The 26,454-nt window shown below is 38.4% G+C and overlaps 1 protein-coding gene across 2 annotated transcripts in view; it reads left to right on the top strand.

Moving 5' to 3' along the window:
- The window catches only part of DOCK1 (dedicator of cytokinesis 1), a 552,328-nt gene that overhangs the window by 90,298 nt on the left and 435,576 nt on the right, over window positions 1-26,454 (top strand). For both annotated transcript variants that reach the window (XM_084632948.1, XM_084632949.1), the window contains exons 14-23: window positions 1,699-1,823; window positions 2,189-2,287; window positions 4,126-4,198; window positions 7,387-7,490; window positions 8,126-8,309; window positions 12,726-12,823; window positions 16,323-16,412; window positions 16,990-17,090; window positions 18,460-18,594; window positions 25,598-25,706. In XM_084632948.1, the coding sequence (XP_084489074.1) occupies window positions 1,699-1,823; window positions 2,189-2,287; window positions 4,126-4,198; window positions 7,387-7,490; window positions 8,126-8,309; window positions 12,726-12,823; window positions 16,323-16,412; window positions 16,990-17,090; window positions 18,460-18,594; window positions 25,598-25,706 (1,118 nt within the window). The remainder of the gene's footprint in view (window positions 1-1,698; window positions 1,824-2,188; window positions 2,288-4,125; window positions 4,199-7,386; window positions 7,491-8,125; window positions 8,310-12,725; window positions 12,824-16,322; window positions 16,413-16,989; window positions 17,091-18,459; window positions 18,595-25,597; window positions 25,707-26,454) is intronic.

The raw sequence follows: 26,454 nt of genomic DNA, 5'->3' as shown, positions 1-26,454 counted from the left end.
ATCTAGTTTTAGTTTCAAGTCACATACAACTGAGTGGTGTTGACTGCTGTGTTACCACTGAATCTGTGAAGCAATTTATACAGTTTCAAAAGGGGCAGCTTAATCTACATGTACAAATGGACTACATGTTTAGTTCATGTGCTTGAATGCAATAATGGGTAATTGTATTCACACGGTTCGGGTGACTGTTATATGTACCAAATATTTGCTTTATTTCTTAAGTCACCTGTTAAATGTGTCTGTATATCTGGAAGTTTTGAAATATGATTTTAAAAAAAAGACCAATTTGAGGAAAAAACATTACTTGATTGTTTTGTTTTATAAAAGATGCCCTCCTCTTCATGTGTCTTGGGGCATGTTCAGAAAATTTTGAAAACAGACATTTGCTGCTTGTTTATGAAGGAAAAAGAACACTCCCTAAAATAAGAGGACTGTCGCTGCCCCTTCTTAAGCAAATGACCGAGAAAAAGATTTAGCTTGTACTGTTCCGCATAAGATCCACAGGCTCTATGTTCTGCTGGACATCTTGAATGAGAATTTCAGAGTTCAGCGCCCTCCACTGAGTCATTGGCTGTCAGTAGCTTCCAGATGTTTGCACGAAGGTGTATATAGCTTAAGTGCCTCAGTCGACCACACCTATTGTGATCATGAGACAGAGACCCTGAGTCTCAGGCAGTCAGCCAGAGTTACCTGTCTCTATGCATGTGTGTTTCCCTTGTTTCATTTTCATGATACCTTTTAAATAGGAATATTTGTAAGACAGTGTACTGTATATAAGGCATCAAATTAAACACACTTTCATCCGTGGAAAATTTAAATTAAAAAACATTACGTCACCTGCAGTTCTACCTTTCTAGACCACACAAACTGAATTAAAATTAGGTTTGGAAAAGGGAAAACCAAGGAAATAAAAGCATGTTGAAACATTTCACGTTATGGTAATATGTCATCTTAAATAACTACAGTTATTGGATTTATTTTCTGTTCTGTTTAGTTTCTTGCACCACTCTCACCTCCACTACTGTGGTAGATTGGGGTTTTAAAAAATCTTGCTAACAAAGATTTGGGGGTATGTTTTCTCAGGGTATGTCTTCACTACCCGCCGGATTGGCGGGCAGCAATTGATGCAGCGGGGATTGATTTATCGCGTCTAGTCTAGACGCGATAAATCGATCCCCGAGCGCTCTCCCATCGACTCCTGTACTCCAGCGCCATGAGAGGCACAGGCAGAGTCGACTGGGGAGTGGCAACAGTTGACTCACTGTGGCGGAGACACCACAGTAAGTCGATTTAAGTACATCTACTTCAGCTACGTTATTTATGTACCTGAAGTTGCGTAACTTAGATCGATTTCCTTCCCCTTCTTCTGCCCTCCCCTCTGGCCCCCTCCCCCCCCAGTGTAGACCAGGGCTTAGCCTCAACCCAGACATGTTCTGTTAACAGTACCACTGGTCATGCTTTGTTAATACAGTGCCTTCAGTATGAGTTGTAGGTGAACATATTGTTGTAAGACACTAGTCAGTGGTACTTCTCAATGCTGTGTGTTTAAAATTTAAGGATGTAGATTATTTTGCCTAACAAGTGTTCCTTTAAAGTCTTTTATTGTGGTTTTATACTTCACTGTTTTATGCAGAACTGCACACTGTGAAAATTACTATGAACATTGTGAGTGTAATGTTTTTTTTTTTGTCCTGCCAGGTGATGTTCGCAATGATATCTATGTAACATTAGTTCAAGGAGATTTTGACAAAGGCAGCAAAACAACAGCAAAGAATGTAGAAGTTACAATATCTGTTTATGACGAAGATGGCAAAAGATTGGAGGTATTTCTTTTGGAAAATGTAATCTCTGAAATTATTTGCCCAAATTTTTCCATCATCATCTTTGTTATTTGTAACAATTTTAAGGGCACTTTTTTTTTTTTTTTAAAGAATGCCTTGCCCAAGTTCTCACACCAAAGGATAAAGACTTAGTTTGTCATTTGTGACAAGCAAATAAATATTGTGGTATCATTGCATACAATTTGGTTGAAATTAACTAGGGATAAACTTAGAGCATAAGACCTCTGTTATTCTAACCTACCTACTGGATCCTCTCTTTCACTATTGAATGACAGTGCTGGTTAGTTTGTTCTCTGTTAGATGGGTATGTATGTGTGGGTAAATGTTTTTATTCCTTGTCTTTCAAGAGTGTGATTTTTCCTGGGGCTGGTGATGACGCTATCTCGGAATATAAATCAGTGATCTATTACCAAGTGAAACAGCCTCGCTGGTTTGAAACTGTCAAGGTACAGATGATGATAAAATAATTTTCCTCATAATAGGTTAATTTAAAATAAAATGAGAATAGTTTTAAATAAGAAATCTTTAAGAACAAAATTGAAGGGAATTAATGTGGTCAATTGTAGGAAGGGTAAAAGGATCAGCTAAGCAAAAGCCTTTCAAGGTTGCTAAGGAACATTGGCATTGAATAGAATGTAAATTACTCTTCCATCTTTGTGGTCAAAATAGATTTTTCACAGGGATATTCCACCATCTATTTAGGATAACTTTCTTTTGTAAACAACAGTACAAAGAAATCATGGTAAACATATATTATAGTGACTTACTCATGAGTAAGTATATTGGGATGCTGGGTTTACTGATGCATTATGCTAATGATGCTAAATTAGCACCATAGTAACAACTCCCCAAGCTAGGTACCAAAGATTTAATATTAAAAATGAGGCTAGGGGTAGCCTTCTGAAAGACACACATTGGCTGTTATTGCTGGAAAGAATTTAATTGAAAGGAGAGTTGGCTAATATTTTTTCATTCTCGATATTCTTTCCAAAAAAGAAGGCTTTCTCATTGCAGTTGCAGCCAGGAGTTAGCTGCTGTGGGAATTAAGTGCATCTACAGTGCAACCCCTCCCCACCCACTGCTTGTTTTTTTTTTTTTTTTGTTTTGTTTTTTTGTATAGACATACCCACAGAAAATGGTTGTGGTGAGGCAGAATGAATTGCAGACATGTAGATCAGCAGCATGCAGTCCATATTTCAATATGCTGAAGAAAATAGGACTACTCTAATTGAATACCGAGGGGAGAAATATATAGACTTGTGATTTTGTTTAAAAATTTATTTATTTATTTAATGCATCACCCTAGGTGTGTGTGGCCTTTTACAGGGGAAAAAAGTGAATGGATGGGGTAAGGGAATGTAAGACAGTCATAAGATCATATGGTTGGTTAGGTTTGTGTATCTTGGTGTGACTTACTTGAACAGTTTTTAAGCTGAAGTTTTTAATGATATAACTTTGTGTCTGTACAAATGAGGTGGTTGAGGGTATGTTATTAATAATAATAATAATAATTATAAACAGGTTAGGGTACACTGGATATTTAGATAGTGGAGAGAAGACGACATTGTGAGAGTGAAGGTGGGGGCGGGGTGAGGTCAAGAAAAGGGCTACCAGTACAGGTGGTATGGTGAGACCTAGTCAGTTAAACTGAATTGACAGTAGTGACAGTTGTTGACAACAGCAGTAGCAACCACCTGGATCAGAGAGAGAGACTGGTCTAGAAAGTTATGTAGTTATAGTGTAAATGTCAGGGGTCTTATTAGTTGATGTGAGAGGAACTGACAACATCTGAGAGGTAAAGAATACGTCTGTTGATGATGATGTGAATATGTCCATAGAACTGAAGGGCTCTACGTAAGCTCTGTGTAAAGGCTCTGCCCTGAAGAGCAGTGTAGAAGAGGCTGCTTCAGATATTGGTGGGGGATGAGGGCTGCTGGGTTTTGGGGTCCCTGGTGTAGCTTGCCTGCTAGTCCCATAAGGTCATGTGATGGGGAATTTAGTAGGCGTGGCTCTCTCCCAATCTGCTAATGGCTGAGGGAGTGGGGATTTCTTCCAAGGGAGCTAGGGCCTTTAAAGGTCTTTCATGCGAAAGTCATGCTGGTCTTTAAATACCTCGTTTGGAAAGAGCCAAGCAAATTATAAGAAATGCAAGAAAGCTAAAATTACATTACTCTCTCTAAAAATGCAGAAAATACATTTGAAGAACCTCTGTGAAAGTCTGGTATTGGTAAAAACTATCTGAAGTCATGGGTCTTATTTCTCTCTCCTGTCTTAATTTGTGAAGGTGGCAATTCCTATTGAAGATGTGAACCGCAGTCATTTAAGGTTTACATTCCGTCACAGATCATCACAGGACTGTGAGTACTTCAGTTTTTCCCCTGGTGCGCCTGTCAATTCCTGGTGCCTGCATCTGCTGTATTGGAGAGATTGTTTCTGGCTTTTCGTGTGGGGATGAGGTGCTTCTACTACTACTACTATTTATTTATTATCCTAGCACCTAGGAGCTCCATTGTACTAGGTGCTGTACAATTGTCCTTTTTTCTCTGTTTCCTCTCCCTCTCCTGATAGCCCTCATGCCTTCTTTCCTATATACTTTCTGCCCAAGTCACCAAATGAGAGACCCAGTAAATAAATCAAGTGCCAGCTTTGCCTTAAGCAAGAGGCCCATGGGTGGGTGGGTAGGTAGGTAAGTAGTAGGTGAGGATCCTCCTGTTTCAGATGGGGAAAATGGAGACAGGGAATTTGACTTGGTTGGGAGACACTGTGGTCTTGTGTACGTAAGGCAGTTTAGACCTGCGTTCTAATCCTGGTTCTGATACGGACCTGCTGTTTGTTTTCAAATTATGGTTTGGATATGCAAGCTATTTGCCTTCCTGTAGCTCCCACTGATTTTCCTTTAAAATCATTAGCAGTTTAGCCGTACTCTGAGCCCTCCAGAATGATGCCTTGTGACTAAGCATTTTCCATATGTTAGCAATTGCTGTTCTAGTAATAGAAGGAGGATTTACTTTGACTGTGATAGTATTCATTTGATATAGGTATTATATATGATTGTCTTGGATAATATGTCACACTCCATGCGGCATACCTCCTGGGGGTGCAGAACTCTCTGGCAGACGTGCTTAGCTGGACCTGGTACCTCAATCACGAGTGGGAGTTCCACAACCCCACTTTCTGTTTCATCTTCCAGGCTTGGGGCACCCCTCGCTGGGACCTTTTTCACCCCTTGTGAAAACTGCAAGTTACTCCTTTACTGCTCAAAGGGTGCCAGGGGCTACGATTCCCAGGGCGATGCTTGTCTCCTTCCGTGTCAAAGTGCTCTCTGATATGAATTTCCTTCCATTCCCCTTCTTCTCCAAATTCTGTGTAAGATCTGTTGCGACCGAGCCAGGGTCCTCCTAGTATCTACTCAGACTCTCAGCCTGCCCCTGCAATCTGTCTCCCTGATCTGCCAGACATTCTTACCTCGGACCAGGGCAGAGTCCAACATCGCAGCCCATCCCCGCTTTGACTGACAGCCTGGTTTTTGGATGGGGATCGCATGTAGACAATGCCTGCTTGGCACCAGTGCAGCACATACTTATGCACGGCAGACGATATTCCACACGGGCTTGCTACACAGTAAAGTGGAAGTGTTTCACATCTTGAGTGCAATGCCACTGTCTCCCCCTCAAAGATGTCTCTGTCCCCCTTATCCTGGACTACCTCTTAAAACTTAAGACCTCAGGCTTCGGCCTTAGCTCTGTCTGGGACCACCTGGCAACTCTTAGTGCTTTCCTCCCACCGGTGGAAAGCTACTTGGTGTTGACTCACCTTATCATTGCCTGATCTCATGAAGGGCTGACTAACAGCTTTCTACGGGTCCTTAAACCTACCCCTCCCTGGGACCTCCATCTTGTACTCTCTGCCTTCACCAGACCTCCCTTCATGCCCCTGGCCATGTGCTCCCCCTCACACTTACCCATGAAGGTCATCTTCCTCGTGGCCATCACTTCCGCTTAGTGGGTCAGAGACTTGGCGGCCATGATGGCTGACATCTCCCCATCCCCGCCCCCATATATGGCCTTTCGTAAGGACAAAATCTCATTACACCTTCACCCTAAGCTTTTCTTGAAAGTCGTCTCTGAGTTCTGCCTCAGCCAGTCTATCCATCTTCCGGTCTTCCATCCTAAACTGCATGCCACTCCCGCTCACAGGACTCTGCACTCCTTGGTCATGTGCTGTGCACTCGCGTTCTACCTAGACAGAAACCTGTGCCTTCATCTCCACACCTTCTCATAGCCACTGCTGAGCGGTTGAGGAGCCTGGCCTTCTCCTCACAGCGTATATCCAAGTGGATCACAGAGTGCTATGCACAGTCCAATGTCACACCGCCTGGCAGAATTATGGCCCACTCCACGAGGGCATAAGCAACTATCTCTGCCCCCCAGCGGACGTCCCCTAGCACAATATCTGCTGAGTGGCAACCTGGCCGCTCTCTACATACCTTCACCGCCCGCTGTGCCATCGGCCAAGGGGCAGCCGAAGATGTGACTGTGGGCCTTGCCATCCTGCAGATGGCCAATAACTCTCACATCCTGGCACCCACCTCCAAGCTGATCACTGCTTGATACTCAAACATGTTTGGAATACATTTAGGGACCTTCACTCAAAGAAGAAGAGGTTACTTACCTGTAACTGTAGGTTCTTCGAGATGTGTGGTCTCTATTTGTATTCCAATACCCATCCACCATCCCCTGTGCTGTGCACAGCCCTATTCAGCAATAAGAGGGTGACTGAGTGTGCGTCGGCTCGCATGGCTTCTTACAACCTCTCCTGGAACACGAGGCAACGGATGCTGCTGCAGAAAACCTTCTGGCTTCAGCGAATGGTGCACATGCACACCTGCGTTGGGAATACAAATAGGGACTGTGCATCTCGAAGAATCTCCAGTTGCAAGTAAGTAACCTCCTCATCTCTGCTGCAGTGAAATTATGTGGCAGGCGTTCATTAAAGATGCTTATGTGTGGGCTGCTTTGGGGCAAGGACCATCTTTTTGTTCTTTGTTGGTATAGGGGCTAGCATAATGGGTCCTGGGTCATAAGCAGGGCTTCTGGGTGCTCCGGTAATACAAATAATAAGTAGTAGTAATAAACTAACTGACAAAATATCATCATTCCAGGTATAAGAGATACCGACTTGTTGCTTTGTCAAACAGTAATTCTGGGATTTGTATAAAAACGTAGGTCAAGATTTTAAAACATTGGTGCCTTAAGTTAGCCTTTTAAATCCATAAGCAGCCTGACTTTCAGAAGTACTGAGCGCCCAGCAGCTACCAAAGATGTCAGTTTTAGGCACCTGTGTTTGAAAATCTTTATTTTACTATCTAGTTTGTCTCATGTATCGAGGACTGCATCCTTATTAAGTTTCTTAGCCCTTTTCCTGCATATGGGAACCCTTATCACTGTCAGGCCATTTCTAAATGATCTTTCCTTGAGATATTGGAGTAGTGTCTCTGTCAATATCAATTACTTAAACTACTCTATGTGTCTTATTTTTTTAACAGCCAAAGATAAGTCCGAGAAAATATTTGCGTTAGCATTTGTGAAGCTGATGAGATACGATGGAACAACTTTAAGGGATGGAGAGCATGATCTTATAGTGTACAAGGTATAATTTTGATTCAGTCCTTGCACAGATTTGGTTACTGTGAAACCTTCACTTTATGGAATCTGTTACACATCAGTCTAGTTGTAAGTACATGCAAAATTCTGTATTAAAAGAACAGTGTTAGCAGATTCAAGCAGTAGAAACGTAAAAGGTATGGTGGTAATGGAGGTTCATTTCTGTATGGCTCCTTCAGAATGATGACCAGAGGGCTCAGCAGAACCCAGTAACGTGTACCATACAATTGGGATATTCAGAAAATTGAGGGACAGGTCTTGAACAAGTTGTACTGTATATGTGGAAATGGTGATTTTGTAGGGCTTGTAACTTGGCTGCATATGGATGGATTTTCATGGGAGAGCAAAAAAAGCACGCCTTTGGCCATGTGAAATTTCACATTCCTGCTCCAAACCATGTAGGTGCTAGATCTGGTTAGGGCTTTTTAAAAAAACAAACAAACTTTAACCTGAAATTTCTCTAAAGCTGCAAATAAACGTTAAGTACACCGACTGTAAATAGTTACATAGAGATTTAGGATAAATATCTTTATTCCTGTTTGAGAATATACTATATAACTTTGTTCTTTATTATTTTAATTATTTATCATGTTGTATTTTGATTAAAAAAAAATCTTGCAGGCAGAAGCAAAGAAGTTGGAGGATGCCTCAACGTATTTAAGTTTGCCATCAACTAAAATAGAATTGGAAGAAAAAGGGCACGCCACAACTGGGAAGAGCATGCAAAGCCTTGGAAGTTGCACCATCAGCAAAGATTCTTTCCAGATTTCTACTCTTGTTTGTTCAACAAAACTCACTCAGAATGGTGAGTTAATAGAAGAAATGTCTTTCCACCCCACGTATCCCCACCCACGTATTCCCCCCATTTATCAGAGGGGAGGGAATGTAGTATTGTTTTATTTTATTAAGGGAATTCTATACTGCTTGTGAAGGGTTTTGATTGACAGTTCTGTCTAAACACAGCACAAGTACAATATGAGAATTGGCAGTATAGCATCCAAACCTTGCTCAGCCTATATGCTTTAGTCCAGCTGTGCCTAGGGATGAGAAAACACTTCCACACCCATTTAGGCCAAGGTCCTTCTGAGTGTAAAACAGGGCACCACAGGCTTTATTTAAGACTTTACAGTTTCTAGCATGGGTGCAAACAGGTGTGTGGGAGAGGATGATGGAACACATACCTGGTATCCCTTCAAAGTGTCTCTTTGTGTAGAAGAGCTGGTAAGGAGGGTGGTGGAATGGCTGTGGTCCCCAATGGGCTGCCTTATATGATTTTCATTGTGTGTGCAGGGTTCTCCAAGTAACAAATTCCACCCTCTTTTTGTGTCTGGTACAGAGACCAGAGCAGGGATGGATAGAAGGGTTGGGAGGGAGGAGGAAGTTGCCAAGCCTCACCTTCTCTGTAGAATGTGCCCCATGGCTGGAGTTTAAGGATTGGGCATGGAGTGGCAGGAATGTGGTTAGTATCATAGTATCTCCTCTAAACCCTTCAGCCTCAGACCTGCTTTTCATGCTCCTTTGGCAGCCTCTGGTATAGTCACTGATATAGCTCACAGGTCATTGGAGCAGCTGACCCTCTTCTCCAGCCAGCTCTTTTGTTTTCACTCTGTTCCCATGGAGTGATCAGCGTCCTTCCTTGCTTCTAGACTAGTGGATAGGTTTCAGGATATGGGGTAGGGGAGGTCATCTGGGGGTGATGGAGTCATCTTGGGAAAGGAGATAGTCATTATAGGAGTCACCACGGGGAGAGGGATCAGGTAGTACTTGGAGGCTGGCTATTTTAGTGGTGTATGGTGGGACCCCAGACTTTGGAGCCCAGAAAGAACCTATCCTAGAGGGTTCTAGCCTAATGAACACAAGTCCTCTGCGGTATGTAATTTCTCTGTCCTCTCTTTCAAAAATTAGGTTGCATCTGTGCCTTTGAGATAGTTTAACTTAATTGACAGTTCATACGCATAGTATTTTGGAATACTTCAATATCGAATTGACACAGGTTAATTAAAACTTTCAGTGGATTTACTACCATGAATGATTGTGTTGATCTGTACCCCTCTTTCACTAGTATTTTACGTAAGTGGTTATAAATACACATATTATGTAAAGCGTACAATACTGAGTGATGTGTTACTGCCAGCAACCATTAAGATTGTCCTGTAAATATATTCTTTATTCAGTTTCCTATCCAAATAGAAAAATAACAGGTCTGATATGACTTCATAGTCACCTCACAATTATACTGCAGTACTTTTTGACATCTCTGAAACACATTCCTGTTGTTTTATATTCAAAGCACATAAGATTCACTGCAGTCAACCAATTTTATGGTATAAGGAGATACTTAGCAATAATTCTAATTGCAACCCAAATATATGATAACATCCTAATGATAACTCAGTAATTTTATAGTTTCATAAAACATAGCTCACAGAATCCAATATAGAGGGTCGCACTTCTGGACACATTATTGTAGTTTGTGATTAATGATGTTTGTTGTTACAGTTTTTCTTATGTGTTTACTAATTAATACTAGTAATATTCAAAAGTTTGGCCAATAAGTTAATGGGACTTTCCTGGAGTAAATATAGTGAATACTAAGACTGAGAGAACAGTTTTGAAATTCAGCTTTTATACCTCCCATATGTCCGTTAATCATGATATGTCTGGTTTTGTTTTTGCATTGCATATTGGTGTATTCTGATACATGTTTGACAACATGCTCTTTTGGAATTCCATTCCTTCAGCGACAGTGCCTCTCAGATGTAGTTTGTCTATCAACTCTTGAATGTTGTCCTCAACATCTGATCATTATCTCTAAGTAGCAAATGTTGGGCACTGAAATTATGAATTTTGTTCGTTTCTCTGAGCAGACATGGCCATTTTCTGTTTTTTCATAGTTAACATTTGAATAGGCATGAGAGACGAGTGCAATAGCAGGATATTGAAACATGGTCTGATGGAGTCTCTTTCCTTCTCTTGCCAAGACACACTCGGCCATTGTGTGCAGTTGTCTCTGAGATTTCTAACCTTGTTGGTCTCTTGTCCCCCTTCAACTTCATCTGATGTAGACAGCTGACAAGCTTATGATGCAGGCACATGTCTAGGATGCTAAAACAGGGTCCTCCCTTGGGGAGTGGACTTGTCCTCCTTTATGCCAATCTAATTATTTCAAGATAAGAATCAGTAAAGATAAGGCATTGAGGCCAGATTGTTGTCCAGCATTTAGCTGGAGAATTCATCCCCTACTCCTGACAAGTCTAACAAAGAACCTGCAATTAAGAGAGACATCCAGGATTAAAGTGACCAGTTTTCTCATGTTTTACATTTCCTGAAAAAAACTCCAGAATGATTGATTGTCCTCCCTCCTTTGGGGGAGTTCGTTGGATGCTGAACCTACTTGAATCTCAAGAAGGAAGTGAGATGAGAGATAGTTTATAAGCAAGCTCTTACTGAGTTTGATAAAAACTTGTCTATTTCTGAAAAAATACTAATCCAGTGGCTAAAGTAAGTCCCCTAAAACCCCATTCTTGGTTTTTTTGGAATTATATTTTATTTCCAGTTGAATTAATAATACTTTTCACTTACTACTGTCCTACTTGTATCTCTTAAGGGGCAGTCTTTTTTAGCTTGCACTTCCCACATGAAAGGTTTTTTTCCCCCATTCCTCTCCTTCACCATCACTTTAATCTGTTTCAGCCAAACCAGTGTCTCTTTCACCTTCAACTTATAAATGTTTCTCTTTACGTAGTGTTATGGCATTCACTTTAGAGAGGGTAATAGCCTTGAAACATTTGTTGGTGCTCAAAAATTATACTACTCCACGTGTTGCTATTGATTATTTAAGTATTCTGTAAACAAAACCCTATCTAGTAAGAGCTTGACCTTTTCCTTTGGAGGAATACTACTCAGAGGTACCGGTTTTTTTCATAGTAAATTGCCATACTGTTGTATGGTTTAAAGAACTGATGCATTTATTATGTACATTAGTTAGTTATGTACTTTATTTTTTTCCATGGGATATCTAACACATACATTTGTTGCATTCTCAAAATACATTGCTAGATCATCTCTTCAGCTATTAGCCTTAAAAATATTTTCTGCAGGTTTTCTTATTTTAAAAGCACAGAAGAATGCACCCTCAGCAGCTTCAAAGGCATGAGATCTGGATTGGTTGGAGGGGTAAGGAGTAAGGGTATAGCTCCTTTAAGGGTTTCCCTTTCCCTTGTGATTGAGAGAGGGATGGGGCTGTGGTGGAGTGGGGGAAGCAATTGGTGGGCTGGCTAGCAGGGCTAAGCTAAGCCACTGACCCTTGTTCACCCTGGCGAGAGTATATGAGCCCCACTCACTGCTGGGTTAGAATAGAACCGAGTTGTTTTTTTGGTCTGCTGTGGGCATTGCACTTGTCACCTTTATTGGGACTGGGAAGGAGTTTTGTTTTCACTGCTAGATTGGCCAGGGCAGGAAGGGCTTTTACCTTACCCACTGCAGCTCAGGGACCTGGTGGAATGGGTCAGAAGGTCCTGTTTGGGTTGTTGCTATTTAGCAGGTGACAGGTGTATAGTGGCATGATAAACCGGAGTTGAAAGTGGACCGAGGGGAAGGCATCCCATAAAGAAACTGGGAAATGGGGTTGGGAATCTTAGTGTGAGGCACAGCAAGGAGATAACCTCCTTCCCCAGCTCCTTAACCCTCATACCAGGCTAGGGCAGTGAGGCTCCAGCAATGGGCTGAAGACCTGAAGGGAACTCTCGAACTTGTAGAAATGATTGTGGAAGAAAACCTGACCTGCACTGTATGAGTTATTGTTTGATAGCTCCTGGGTGAACCAAAGTGTTGAGATTTGAGAAACCAGCACTTGCTTAGCCTTCTTTCTAAAAGTACCTTTAGTAAATGTAATCCACTTTTTTGAAAACGGCAGTGCTTTCATAATAGAAATCATAGTCTGTATGCTATAGTGCAAAGTTTTCCTTAGCATAATTACTATTGATTTGAATGTAAGTAAGTTTCCATGGATGACATTCTCAGAGTAAATGCACTTGAAAGTAGGAATATAGTCGTACCAGATTTCAGCAATGCAGATATACAGTAGTGAAATATGTAAACAGCCAATAAAAATGGCTAACTTGGAAGTGAAGTTTTTATTTATTGTGAATATAGTCATGGTATGTGAATGAGAGCATAACTCCTGCAGCACATCATAATTGAATGTTTTTCTCACGTACAGTGGATCTCTTGGGGCTTTTGAAATGGCGATCTAACACAAACTTGCTGCAGCAGAATTTGAGACAGCTGATGAAAGTTGATGGTGGTGAAGTGGTTAAGGTAAGAAACAAGTTAAATTTTTTTAATGAATTTGATATTTAAATTTTTCCGTCCCTCTAGCTTAGGTATTTATATGGCCCCCATTAATGTAGTATATGAGTGCCTCACAATCTTTAATGTCTGAATCCTCACTACACCCCTGTAAAGTAAGGAACTACTTTTAAATACAGATGTGTAATGCACAGGTTTTTAAAATATTGATATTTTGAATACTGCAGTAAACTTGCTTTTATATGCACATTTAAATGCCAAAAGGGATTTTTATTTAAACAGTACAATCAAACCTCCTTGAAATTATTGCTGAGGGAGAGTCCCTCAATTATTGTGAGGTAATAAAATGCATAGCAAAAGTTCAATTATCTAAATAAATATTAAGTGCATTTTATTATGTTTGAATGTGGAGTGCAAGTGCCACATTTCAGCAAGTGGTGCTAATATTTTTTTTAATTATGTTTCCTGCTGAAGATGTAGCTGGGCCAAGTAATTTACATTTGCCAAGGCCATAAGGGCATTGAGTGACTGTAGAGACCAACATAAAGACGGGTTTATTTGTGGAAAACAGTAGGCTTAGACTTTATTGAATACATTGTACTAAATCGAATCCAATAATGTCAGCAGAAGTAATATATCAAGAGTAGATGAACCTTAAGGGCCTTTATGCTTCTATTAACCAAATTACAATTCAAATAAAGTAAAAAAGCACTAATGAATGCTTCATCTTAAGGAAACTTCGCACAGCTGAGACCACAGTTATTGTTCTTTACTGAGTAAGGAAAGAATAGCCTCCTTAAATAGAACTTTGCAGAGTGGCCTTGTTTGTTACCATTTTTGGCTTATATTACTTGAGAGCCATAGCTCAGTGCTGATGCTCACTGCCAACTAACGTTATTATGGGTAATTTTCGTTGTTCTCCAAATTACCTTGGAGAGTATACACCAGGCAAATACTTGCGTGCCCAGTGATTACAGAAAGATAACAGAATGTCACACAACGGAAAGTTAAAACAATATTTAGGTGAACCTCCCTTCCCCTTCCCACCACACTGCTGTTCCCCTACCTCTCCACACACATTTTTGTAGACAGAGCAGGTGAAATTTTAGCCTCACTGAAGTCCATTAAAAAGCTCCCATTATTAATAGGGACATGCATCAATTAAATTTTTGCCCATGACTGAAGAGTTCTTATTTGATATGCTGGTCTTTTTCTTAGTTCTTTGTTTAAAGGACCATTGCCTACTGTTTCTACAGTGCAAGAAAAATATCTTAGTAGTTTAGTCTGTATAATATTGCATATTTATTATTCATTTTTAGTTTAACTATTCCTTTTCCTTCCCCTCATTTGTTTCCTTTAAACTACTTCCAATTTTCAATAACATTTTTAATAATGTCTTCTTGATCAAGAATATTCAAATTTTCTGTTAATAAATGATCAATGATTCATAAATCTCCATCAAAATATCATTATATTCTGTACTAGTATTGATACATCAATAGTGAACATATAAGAGACTTGTTGGATGTTTGACTCTCATTCTACATCAGTAGTAGTAGAATTAATGCTATCTTCTTTCAATGGAGATTCTCATTGTAATGGAGTTCTCCATATATGTTAAATGGACACAATAGTACAGAGCAGTAGTCCTTATTCATGACATCCCTCCCTGATGAATGTATCCTCCTGCAAGTCTCCAAAGCCCTGCCACAATCTGCAGCAAGATGCTATTAGTAATTTTCTTGGGGTATTCCTACCCTCTATGGCCTGGACAGCCTGGAATCTTTCTAGTCATCATTGTAAGTCCTCATTGCATGTGTTCAAAACTGATCATACAACATGAGTTCTACAAATGCAAGAAAATGTGTGTGATGCCCACATGTGCAGAAAACATCCAGTCATGGCACCTTTTCATCTCTCTGTTTTCTTTTTAATGGAGTTTAGCCATGCTATCAAACCATCGTATGTTCGGGAAAACTTTACTCACTCCCACTGAAAAGTGAATGTTTAAATGCATAGCAGTGTGAACTGCCATGTTGTTTCCCCTAATTAAATGAATATGACTGCAAGACACACATTGTTCTACTAAAAATTAAAATGTGAAGTCAAAAGCTGATTTCTGCCCCAAGCTGCATGCCCATATGGAAATGATGTTGTAAGCTCTTTCTCTTCGCTGTTTGCCTCCAGATTTTAATAGCATCATATTGTGGTTACAGATTCCTTGGGATGGAAATTGGTGGCCAAAAGAGGATTACAGTGGGTTACTAAATAAAAGTTAGCTTGTGATCATTAACAATGAGTCTCTTGTTGAGCATTGTTGAGTCTGCTGAACAGCCCAAGAAGCAGCCTGAGTGTGATCTCATAAACTGTTACACATCTTCATTGTTGTGGCAGATCCAATCCCAAAAGAGTCTACTGGTTGATGGAAGATTCCCCCCCCCCCCCCCCGATAAAATCTCTTGACAAAACATAGCTTACTCCATCCCTAAACTGAAGTCCCACTACAGGAGAAGACTGCCTACCTGTTCAACAGAGACAAAAGGCATTTGCTGCATAAAACTACATTTTCCCCCAAAATCTGAATCTGAGCGGTGATACATTCACATGTTAATCTGCCTGGGAGGAGCTGATGTTTTTTCTGTCCATCTAGTAACACAAATTGCCCAGACACAGACTTATTGGTTGGTAAAACTAAATGCATCATGCAACCTGAAGAACTCCAACCCTATGTGCTATTAGCCCATGGTAGGAAGGAATATTACATTATACGGTTATAGAGTACTTTTTTCCATTGTGCTTACATCAAGTCCCCTTTGCTAATCTGCTTTTACTTTCATGTTGTGCAGATCAGGGTGTCCTGCCAACTGTCTAGTGAAGATTCTTCTTCAGTTACAGTGATAGAGGCCTGTAGGTTTTATTGGTGGGGGTGGGGAAAGAAGGTTGTGTGTGGTATTTCCCATGCCTGCATGTATGCTATTAGTTAACTGCTGTGGGTCTGAGAGTTTATGGAGCCATAAATAGCTATGTAGTATTTTCTGTTAATGTCAAGATAATTTCAAAGCATCTGAGTACTACTTGATTTATTTAGCATGAGTCTGACTTGCTTGTTTGTGTTTTGTATTGTGATAGATGATCATTTCTCAAAACTTGCATGATTCTTTTTAATAACAGTATGTTAAGATTGAATCCTGAAACACTTGATTGGTATATTCACTATAAAAAGTAAAGGTTTCTGTTCAAGTACTCGTGTGTGTGTGTGTTTGGGGGGAGGGGAGATAATGCATTTTCTGGCCAACTCTGATATATAAATACTAAATTTTATAAAAATTCACTGAAAAACAAAATGTGCGAAAAAATTCTTGTTCTATTTTCCAACTAACGCTTTTATTTTTATATTCTATATAATGTAAAAATAAAAATTAGTATGTAGATCCATGTAAAATATCAATTTGGGAAATTTAATCTCAAATTTCCTGTAAAATATAGTGACCTGAATATTTATCTGCAGTTCCTACAAGATACACTAGATGCACTTTTTAACATAATGATGGAGAATTCCGAGAGTGAGACGTTTGACACTCTGGTGTTCGATGCTTTGGTAAGTTGACTTGTTTGTGTATAGGTATTTGGCTAAAATGTAATTTATTGATGTATAGATTTAATTATGGTCTTTTTCATAAATAATATTCATCCTATCACCTGCAAATCACACCTTTTGAAATTTGTTTTATTTGAAGTGGGTTTTTTTAAAACTCCCAGTAGGGCTTTAATTCAAAGGAGGTGAAGGTTTCTGACACGTTGCATCACAGTGATTGAGGGTTCTGACACACGGCATCATAGTGATTGAAGACAAGTGTAAGGGGAGCGCTCTGCTGACAGTGTCAGAGACAGAAGAAATGGTGAAGCATATAGTGGACCAACTGCTGTGCTGGGACACCGGTAGAAGTAGAAGAGTGGTAGTGGGGCAGAGAGAGAACCATTCCTATGTTAGGAACAGAAAGCTGGTAAAATAAATAGAACAGTAGGATTGTTGTTTTTAACTAAGGTCAGTCTGTGACTGTGTCCCCTGTATGTTGTTAGTGTGGCTCGTTTGAAATGATTCGACTGGTTAGCTCATGAGAATATAGCAATTCAAAGATTTTGTGGATAATGGAATAATTATACTAATTTAACAGGTATTTATCATTGGACTGATTGCTGACAGAAAATTTCAGCATTTTAATCCTGTCTTGGAAACCTACATTAAGAAACATTTCAGTGCTACTTTAGCCTACACGTAAGTATATTTTTGTTTTTTTTAAAATATTTTTCTAATGAAAACATTGTTGTACAGAGTATCCAGATGGTATTCACATTTTCTTTTGCATAATTTAAATAGGTGTTCACCTATAAACATGAAGAAACATGGTTTTTTTTGTTTTTTGAGTAGGAGATATTCCTGCTTTCCTTTTTCAAATCTGAATTAATAGTAACTGTGCTGTCAATCCTGAGGCATGAAGCCCATAGTTCCTCCTTTTTAATGAGATGGTGATTTGAACTATTTCAGACATGTTTATGGAGAAAAGTATCATAAACAAAACATGACAACTGCCAATTATACTTGTGCAAGGAATAATAAATATTGAAAAAATTAAAATCCATCTTGCTTACAGTGTAAAATTGATGTTCTGCTTATCTTCTATTATGTGTACACCGTTGTCATCTTTAAGCAAAAACAAAAACCCACAAAACAAAAACAGAACCCTTCAATTTTCTTTTGCTATTTGCTACTTCAGACTGTTATTGTTGGATACAAAAACAGTAATGGATAGCTTTGCTTGGCAACTTTCTCTTCCTCGGAATGGAGTTTGGTAGCCAAATTACTTTTATGATCTATGCGGGAAGAAAATGTGTGAAGTGTGTTCACTTAAGTAATAAGGACAAAATTAGGTCTTCACTAGCTTCAGTGGGTTATATGTGTTTTAAAAATATCACTCATAGTATATTTAAAATAAAACTAAAGATGGTGATTTTAAAACTGGGAGTTGTCTATATTCTAGTTTAAAAAGTGATTTCTAGTCAAGAAAACTGAGGCTATAGAAGTGGTAATTTTGTTAGTCTGTAGAAACAAAATGTAGAAAATCCCGAAGTTGGAGACAAAGTCATTTTTTAATGTCAACTGCTACTGTCTATAATTTTGAAACGGCAAGTTTTACAGGATCTATTTTTTCACTGCTCCAAAGTAAAGCCATATGCAAGGATACTAGATACAACCCAGAGGGGCTATTGATTTAAATAGAATTACATTTAGAAATCTGTTCACAAATATTTATGATAATTCTTTGCACTTGCATAGCGCCTTTCACCTGAACATCTCAAGATTCAAAGGACTTTGTAAATATTAAGTCTGCTAATTCTCTTATGAAATACATGATGCTGTGCTCATTTTGGAGGTAGGTAAAGTGTGCAACACAGAGGTTAAGGGAATTCCCCAAAGTCACAGTTAGTCACTGGTAAGGACGAGAATTGAATGAAGAGTCCTTACTCTCACATAATAAAATGCTTTAATGTTATCTGCACTAGCTGTGGCTAATATTGTTAAATTCTTCAGGAAACAGAATTCTTAATTGGAAAAAGTACAAGTAACCTGTATTATTTTTTAATAGAAAGCTGACTAAAGTTTTAAAAAATTACGTGGATAATGCTGAGAAACCTGGTGTAACTGATCAACTTTTTAAAGCTATGAAAGCTCTGGAATACATCTTCAAATTTATAGTACGGTCCAGAATATTGTTCAATCAGTAAGTATTAACAGTTTTTTTTAAAAAAACAACCTTGGGGTTCATATTTTTTCCTTTCTTAAATGTGATTTTTCTCTTTTTATTTAAAAATTACAATTAGAGACGCTTGTGATGAGTTCTGGCTTTTTTTTGTATTTACTGTAAATGTTGTGCCTACTAGTAGACTGGTATGAAACAAAGCATTTTTCATAAGGGCACTGGCTGTTTAAAGGTAAGTACTGTGCAGTAAATAGAATATTATTTATTTCTTCATAAAGCACTTGTTTACTCTGCACAAATTTGGTTTATTCCCAAAGTATAAGAAAATGTAACATAGGCATTAGACAGAAGGAATAAGATTGACCGTGCTAAGATTGTGAGGTGTGATGGTTTTGTGGACACATTGCTACTGTTTATTTTTTGGCCACACTGCTACTGGTTTTATAGCTTGTAGTAATCCCTTTCCAGCTACCAAACCCTAACTACTCCAATGATTAGTTCAGCGTCCTTCTCTCAGCTGCCTTGTGCCAAGCCTTGCATATGTAAATAGTGAATATACGTGGGTATATTTAAGCATGGATCTCACAGTGGGAGTGACACCTCAGTTTAGAAAAAGCACATAAGCGCTTCCATTGTTGCTCATAGCTTTCTGAATGTTGTAAGGGTCTGAAAACAGAAAGTTCCCATAATTTCAAATAGGTTTTTTGAAAAGACAGTGTATTTATTTTAATTTTTTAAAATAATTCTTTATAAATTCATTGATTTTAGTCAATCCTTAATGATGTGGCCCAGAGAAAAGCTTCCTGCTGCCTCCCTGCAAAAGGTTGAATATCTTCCAACCAGGTGAAAAAGTTACAGTAATCTGAGGCGAGGAACTAGCAAAAGTCAGCCCTGGACCAGTGACGGTTACTGAGCTGCATCCCATTAGTAGCATTAATATTTGGATAATTACCATCTTGATGCCAATGCGAGTTTCACAGATTTCCAGTGGCATGCACAATATTTGTTTTGAGCTATTGGATCACAAAACCATGACACTATTATATATCTCTGTGCTACCTGAGGTGATTGTTAGGTTTAACTTTTCTCTCCCCTCTGTTTGTATAGGTTGATTAAAAACTAAGGAATCCTAGCCATGAGAATGAAAGAATTTAAATATGAATAAATTTAAGACACTCAAAACATTTCTAAAATAGTGTTCCTGGTAACATATGCAGAATTCATACTAACGTAGTATGGTTTATAAGTATGACTGGAATTGTTTGAGATGACCAGCATAACTCATTGGTTTGCCACTTGTAAGTAACATAGCCGTTCAAAACTCATGCTAATAAAGTTGTTACACCTCACTACAGCATCCAATACTCTAATTAAAGCAAGAGTAACTGCCACAGTTAAGGCTGCCTTCCCATGCTAATCTTTGTTAAGGCCTCAACTTACTATAATCTTTTAAAATCATTTAAATAAAATAAAAACAATAATATTCAAGCAGTATGTTTAGTGCTGAAGTTTTAAAGAAAGTCAAACCAATGAACTGGGGGAAGTCACCGGCTAAGCACCTGGAACCAGAGTTTGTTGACATGCCACTCTGACAGCACTGGCTTTTTCTCCAAATGCAGAAAGAGAATTTTTTTCATTTCAGTTCAATGACGAGTTCATTCAAAGTTGAGAAACTGATTGATTGGTAGTTGAAAACGCAGAAAAGCTTGATTTCCTCTTCCAATCTATGAATAAAAATAAGGTGTAAGGAGATGAGATCTACTTTTTCTAAAATCTTGAAGGACATGGTGATCAGAAGCAATCAAGTCAATTCCCTAGCAGATAATACTTGATTTGTTTAAAAAGTTAACTTTTGTATTACAAACTAATTTTGATAAACTTTTCTCCTTGTGCATCTAGCACATTTAAGGTAGTTTTATTTAACTAATCAAAAAAAAATTCAATGGCTGTTTCTGTGCATTTTAATTGAATTCCAATTTCTAACCAAATGTCGCTCGAGGAGTAAATCATGATTAAAAAGTTAATTTAGTCAATAAAAATGCATCATTCGCCATTTCTAACACAATAAAAAAGTAAAAATTAAGATTCTGAATAAATGTACTTAAAACGCTCTAATTATTTAAATATGTACGTGTAGATATAGTGTATCCTCATGGCTAGCAAAAAGTTGTACCAAATTATACCAACCAATGAAAATGAACCTTTATTTAGGAAAATAACTTAAAAGTACAAATAAACCACAAGGTTAAAATTCTTAATTTCAATCAAGGTTTCCTGTTTGTTGATTTTAAATCATGATGTAAATCACTTTGATATCAGAATGATCTGCATGCAACTCTGGGGCCTCTGCAGGACAGTCCCCTTCCCTGGGACCCTGCAGATGGCTTTATGCTCATTCCAAGTCCTGCACAGAGGGGGAGGGCGTGGAGGGAGGGAAGAGAGGATTCAAAATGTTCCCCTCTCAAATCTAATGCAATTTATGACAAAATGTTAGCATTTTCACAGAGAACCCCTTATCCGAGAGGTTCTCATAAGCTCCCATGGCCAAAGAAGTAGGAGGGAGCCGCTGTGGCTGAGCATGGCCTCCTGCAGATACTGAGGGTATCTGTGAGGTTTGGGGCCGGATTTTTCTGTAGGGAGTAGCAAACCCTCTCACTCTTTTCCTCCAATAGAATAATGTGGAGCTTCTCCATGAGAAAATCCTTGAGGAGATTTCTTTGCAAAAACTCCTGTGGCTTTAATATGGGAGGGGAGAATCTCAACATTTCTAGCATGCTGTTTTTCAGTTTGTTTAATTTTCTGTGACTTGAATAGGTAACTTTGTTGCCATGCCTGAAGTCAATATTCACCAATAAAGCTAAGTACAGGAATTTTCCAGCAAGTTAAAAATTATCATGGAATTGCTTACACCAAATATACAAACCTATAAAAGCAAGTTTATTATGTATTTGTCTTAATTTAACCTTTAATGTAACCCTTTTGCTATTTCTTATAGGATATAACAAGGTTATTACAAGGGATTTATGTAGAGTTCTGAAGTTAACAACGTCACCAAGGTGTTTTTTTTTTTTTGTTTTTTTTTTATAAATTAGGCAATGTAATTGCTTTCAATAATAATCTTGCTGTGAGATTTATAAGGTACTGATTGTCACTTATTCTGTTTCTGGTCTTACAAATCATTTTACAAGAAAAAAAATAATTATCTCTCACTGCAGATGAGATTTACAGAAAAAAATGATCCCTTAGTGTTTGCCGTTGGATTTCCTGGTGCTAAGCACTAATTCAAAATGCATTAGCACTGGGAAATCACAAGTCTGAATGATAAGGGTTTAATCAGAGAAGCTACTAAATTGGAATGATGCAACAGTTGGTTCTCAGTTGTAAAGCTGAAACCCTGGCTAATATGTGATGATTATTTAGAACTATTAAAACTGTGGCATTAAGGGGCTGTCCTTAAAAGAAGTGGTCTCAGTGCTAGTGTTTTAGTGTGAAACATTTAACAAGCAAGTGTAGTTCCTGTTCTAAAGAAAAAGCTTTTTAAAAAGGCGTTATTACCAATAATAACTTTTAAAATAAATTTATTATTGAACACGCTGACTGTGTTTGGTACTGCACAACAAACATACGCACATGCCCTCCGCATGCCAAGTTTACTACAGTCTCAGATAAATGTACAGGCCCTGCTCCAGCTGATGTCATTGAGAGTTGCAGGTGCTCAGGATTTACTAAAGCACAAAGATTTTTTTTTTTCTAGTCTTAACCAGCTTCATGTATCTATAAAATGTATTGATGGATACGGTCTGTTAAGCTTTACAGTTCCTTTTGTTAGGGGAACATTGCAATTTCTTAGTTTATTCCTAAAATATAATTTTAATAATCTGTGCTGTACGGCCTACAATTCTAGTTGGGAAGCAAAGTTTTCAGAGCAAAATGGTACAGTATAATAACTTTTTTTTTCATTTTCCCTAGTGTACTACTTTAATAGCTGCTTTATGGCTCCCAAGGAATTTGCATTTTATGCTAGAAATAATAGACATGAATTTTTAGTGTAATGTAGCATGCACCACTTTAAAAAAAAAAAAAAAAAGTATCCCTGTTCCTCGTTTGGAATTTGTAATATAGATTCTCCATCGTGAGTTTTAAATAAATCTTATGTGATGTTTTCAAATATGAAGAAATCAGACTAAGGTTTAAATATGTAAAATGCCTACCTATAATGCTCCCATTGCCCTAGAAAGGCGGAACCATATGCTGAAGTTAGAAGTCTCTCTTCTGATGCAGTTTAATCAGTGGGTAAAGTAGAAGATAAAAAAAGGGAAGTGAACAAATATTGATAGGCAGCAAGTTTAAAACAAACAAAAGGAAGTATTTCTTCACACAACCACAGTCAACCTGTGGAACTCTTTGCCAGAGGATGTTGTGAAGGCCAAGACTCTAACATAGTTCAAAAGAGAACTACATAAGTTCATGGAGGATAGGTCCATCAATGGCTATTAGCCAGGATGGGCAGGAATGGTGTCCCTAGCCTCTGTTTGCCGGAAGCTGGGAATGGACGACAGGGCATGGATCTCTTGATGATTACCTGTTCTGTTCATTCCCTCTGGGGCACCTGGCATTGGCCACTGTTGAAAGACATGATACTGGGCTAGGTGGACCTTTGAACTGAACAGTATGGCCGTTCTTATGTTTTTTTGATAGCTACTGTGACAGATCATGATGACATACAACAAAGGGGCATTTGAGCACCTGATGTAAATAGAACGTAGCTTGACGGAGAAAGAGGCCTGGGACTAAATGTCTCGAATAGGCCCATAGCCAATCAAAAACTGAATGTATAGTGCATGGGAAACATTTCTGGTGCTTCCCACAACCATTTTTATAAATACCACAATTTAAACTTGACAAGGATGTTATGCTTCGCTGGCCTTCTGCCCTTCTGTCTCCTATATACCATGCACCCTTAACTGTTGTTTCCCTCTGTGGCATATATTAAACCTGTCTAGTCATACTTTCTTTAATTGAAGCTCTTTAAATGGGAAGAGCTCTCAGAAGTCTATTGACTGCATCCCTGCTAAATGTGAGCTATGGAGATTGTCACAGAACAAACAGTATGTTTTAAGTTTCTACAGGAAATTTGTTCATGGTAATGGTGCTTTCCTTTTGTTAGACATAGAAGCATTCCTCATCTCACCCTTCTCCCTTCATTCTAGGCAAAATCCATGTTGCATTTAAAATAGAAAGGAGGTTTGGGAATTGAGTCACTTTTTTGCCATATTTAGAGATTGGACCAAATTCTCTAGCTGGGTTACATCCTTTTTGCATCACTGTGGTGGCAAAAAGGAGTTGTGATCTGGCCTTAAGCACCAACAGAGATCCTCTGGCATTGGAGGAACTCCCTGCTAGTGTATCTGGTCTGCAGAGTGGCCCCTGTGAATTAGTTCTGTTTCAATAGTTAAGCCTACACATTTACCCTAATTATATACTCATCTATAAACAGAACGAAGAAGTTAATAAACTATCACAAAAATCTATAATAACAAATGTTGTTAAAAAAGCACAAAAATAAAAACAAAAAAACCTGAATTAGTCTAAACCAAAAAGTCTACTAATATAACTCAAAAACTATGTTAAAATCATGCTGGTTAAACAAAAAGCAAGTCCAAATATTAATAAACCAAAATTAGTGTGTCAGATATTAACCCTAATTAATAGACAAAATAAAAAGGGGATGGACTATTCCCCATCACTTCCTTTTTAAGTCCTTAAAAAAAAAAAATCTTTTATAAAAACCAAGAGGGGGGCTGTTGGATCAAGCCTCACCATCATGGCTACTACTCCCACCATCTCCGAAGACCCCAGACCTTCTTTTTCCTAATCCTGAAAAATGTCCTGACCAAACTGGGCCCCTCCCCCACCCAAAAAAGAGAGAGAGAGAGAGACCCAAATAACATCTGTCAGCTCCTGCTGAATCCCAAATACCACCTAAAATAAAATGAAATCAAGATTTATCAGCAGCACAACAGCTCCAGCCCATTTCAACTAACATTTTTTTTTTCCTCCAAAAAACAATTACTACTATCTTTAATACCATCTAAAAGGCTGTTCACAAGGAGTTCTAAAAACTCTCTCCAGTTAAAAAAAGAAAAGGAACCAGGAATATTGTGAAAATAAATGCTTTATTTAATACTTTACGTGTCAAATATTGTAACTGTCTTTCTTTATCTTTAATAAAAAGGCTGTTTAATGGTGTGTTTGCCATGTCCTAAGAAGGCTAAATTGCATGTATAGCAAATCTTGTTTAACACTGTTGAATTTTAGACAGTAACTGAGTTATGTTAACACCTTTAGCCTATATATTCCATATCAATTAATGCAAACTCCCCTCTTCCCACGCAGGGTGTTCGCTGGTGGTGGAAAGGGGGTTGCCACATTAATTCTCCTCGCATAGCGCCTATTAAGAACCTTACAACAGTGGCAGGATTTAAAGATGACTAGCACCACTTGTAAGTTAGGTTGGGTCTGGTCCTGAGAATCAGGGAGCTGGAACTGGCTTCCTGGCATGCTCTTCCCACCTCCTTGCTTACTTCTGTGCTGAGTGAAGAGGTGAATCTAGCCCATTATTTTGCAGCTATGTGGAGTTGGGTGATAATGAGAGGGATTGATAGTGTCTCAGTGATTTAGGAGTCAGTGTTAAATCTCCATCTATTTGATGTTTTACCAGGGGAAGCTTTAAATTAGTAATAATCCATTTTAGGTCTGTGACTTGAACGGATTTCCTTTTGGTTAACTATTTGTTCTATACCATTCTATACCAAACACTCCTGCCTGATTGATAAAAGTTGTAGAATTTAAGAACCCCTTTTATTTTAAATGTCATGAGTAATACAAGGCATTGTCAGTTGTCATTTGAACAAAAAATGACTGCTTTGGGAACAATTTTCATTGTTTTATACAATATTGCCAGGGGTTTTTTTTCCCCTTATGGTTTATGCTTCTATTACACAAGCAATTATTTGTTTCTCAGACTTTATGAAAACAAAGGAGAAGCAGACTTCATGGAATCCTTGCTGCAGCTATTTAAGTCTATCAATGAGATGATGAGTAGTGTCTCTGATCAAACTGTGATGGTGAAGGTAGGTGTTTCAAAGAAAAATGTCTTGGCTTTGCATTTGTATAATATGATAGCATGACTTAAATAATACATTTTCATTGCATTGAGAAGCAATAATTATGCAATTGATGCAGCATGAAATTGTATAGTGTGCCAGTGGTGTATTTTACTTTGAACATAGTTAATACTTAATGCATTCTAGTAAAAGGTGTGTCTGGCTGTATACTTAAATATACCTGATGTAGGTATGCAAGCCCCATCTTATACTAGTGCAGCACATATGCCCCAGGAGAAAGTGTAAGAACTCCACAGTAGGCAGATGTGGGATCATGTGCTCCTCATGTAGGTCTCCTCCTGATCTCTAAAAGAGTACTTAATAAAATAACTTTTTATATTGTGAGGAACAGTGATGCTCAACAGAGGACAGTCCGGTGAATTTGCTACAGGTGATTTTGTTGATGCTCCTTTCCTCTTACACATATGAGTGGTGGGTCGCCAACAGGAAGATTCCATGGTAGTTGGGAATGGCCGAGACATCCCTGCCACACAGCATTCCATATTTGTTTGAATGGCCCTTAGAGTCAGGTGCCTCAGTTATCCCTTTTTTTGTTTTTCTTTCTGTGTTTGTATGTGTGGTTAATTTATTTTTCTGATTAGTTCAGGAAAGTCTTTTTCTGTCATTATAAAAGTCTCTAGTTTTCCTCTCTATGTAAAATATTACATATTTTTATGTAGCTATGTTTGTAATCAACATTTAATTATTTTATTTG

The sequence above is a fragment of the Lepidochelys olivacea genome (assembly GCF_965140295.1).
Source record: "Lepidochelys olivacea isolate rLepOli2 genome assembly, chromosome: 7".
Lineage (NCBI taxonomy): Eukaryota > Metazoa > Chordata > Testudines > Cheloniidae > Lepidochelys > Lepidochelys olivacea.
This window is presented reverse-complemented; position numbering and strand designations above follow the sequence as displayed.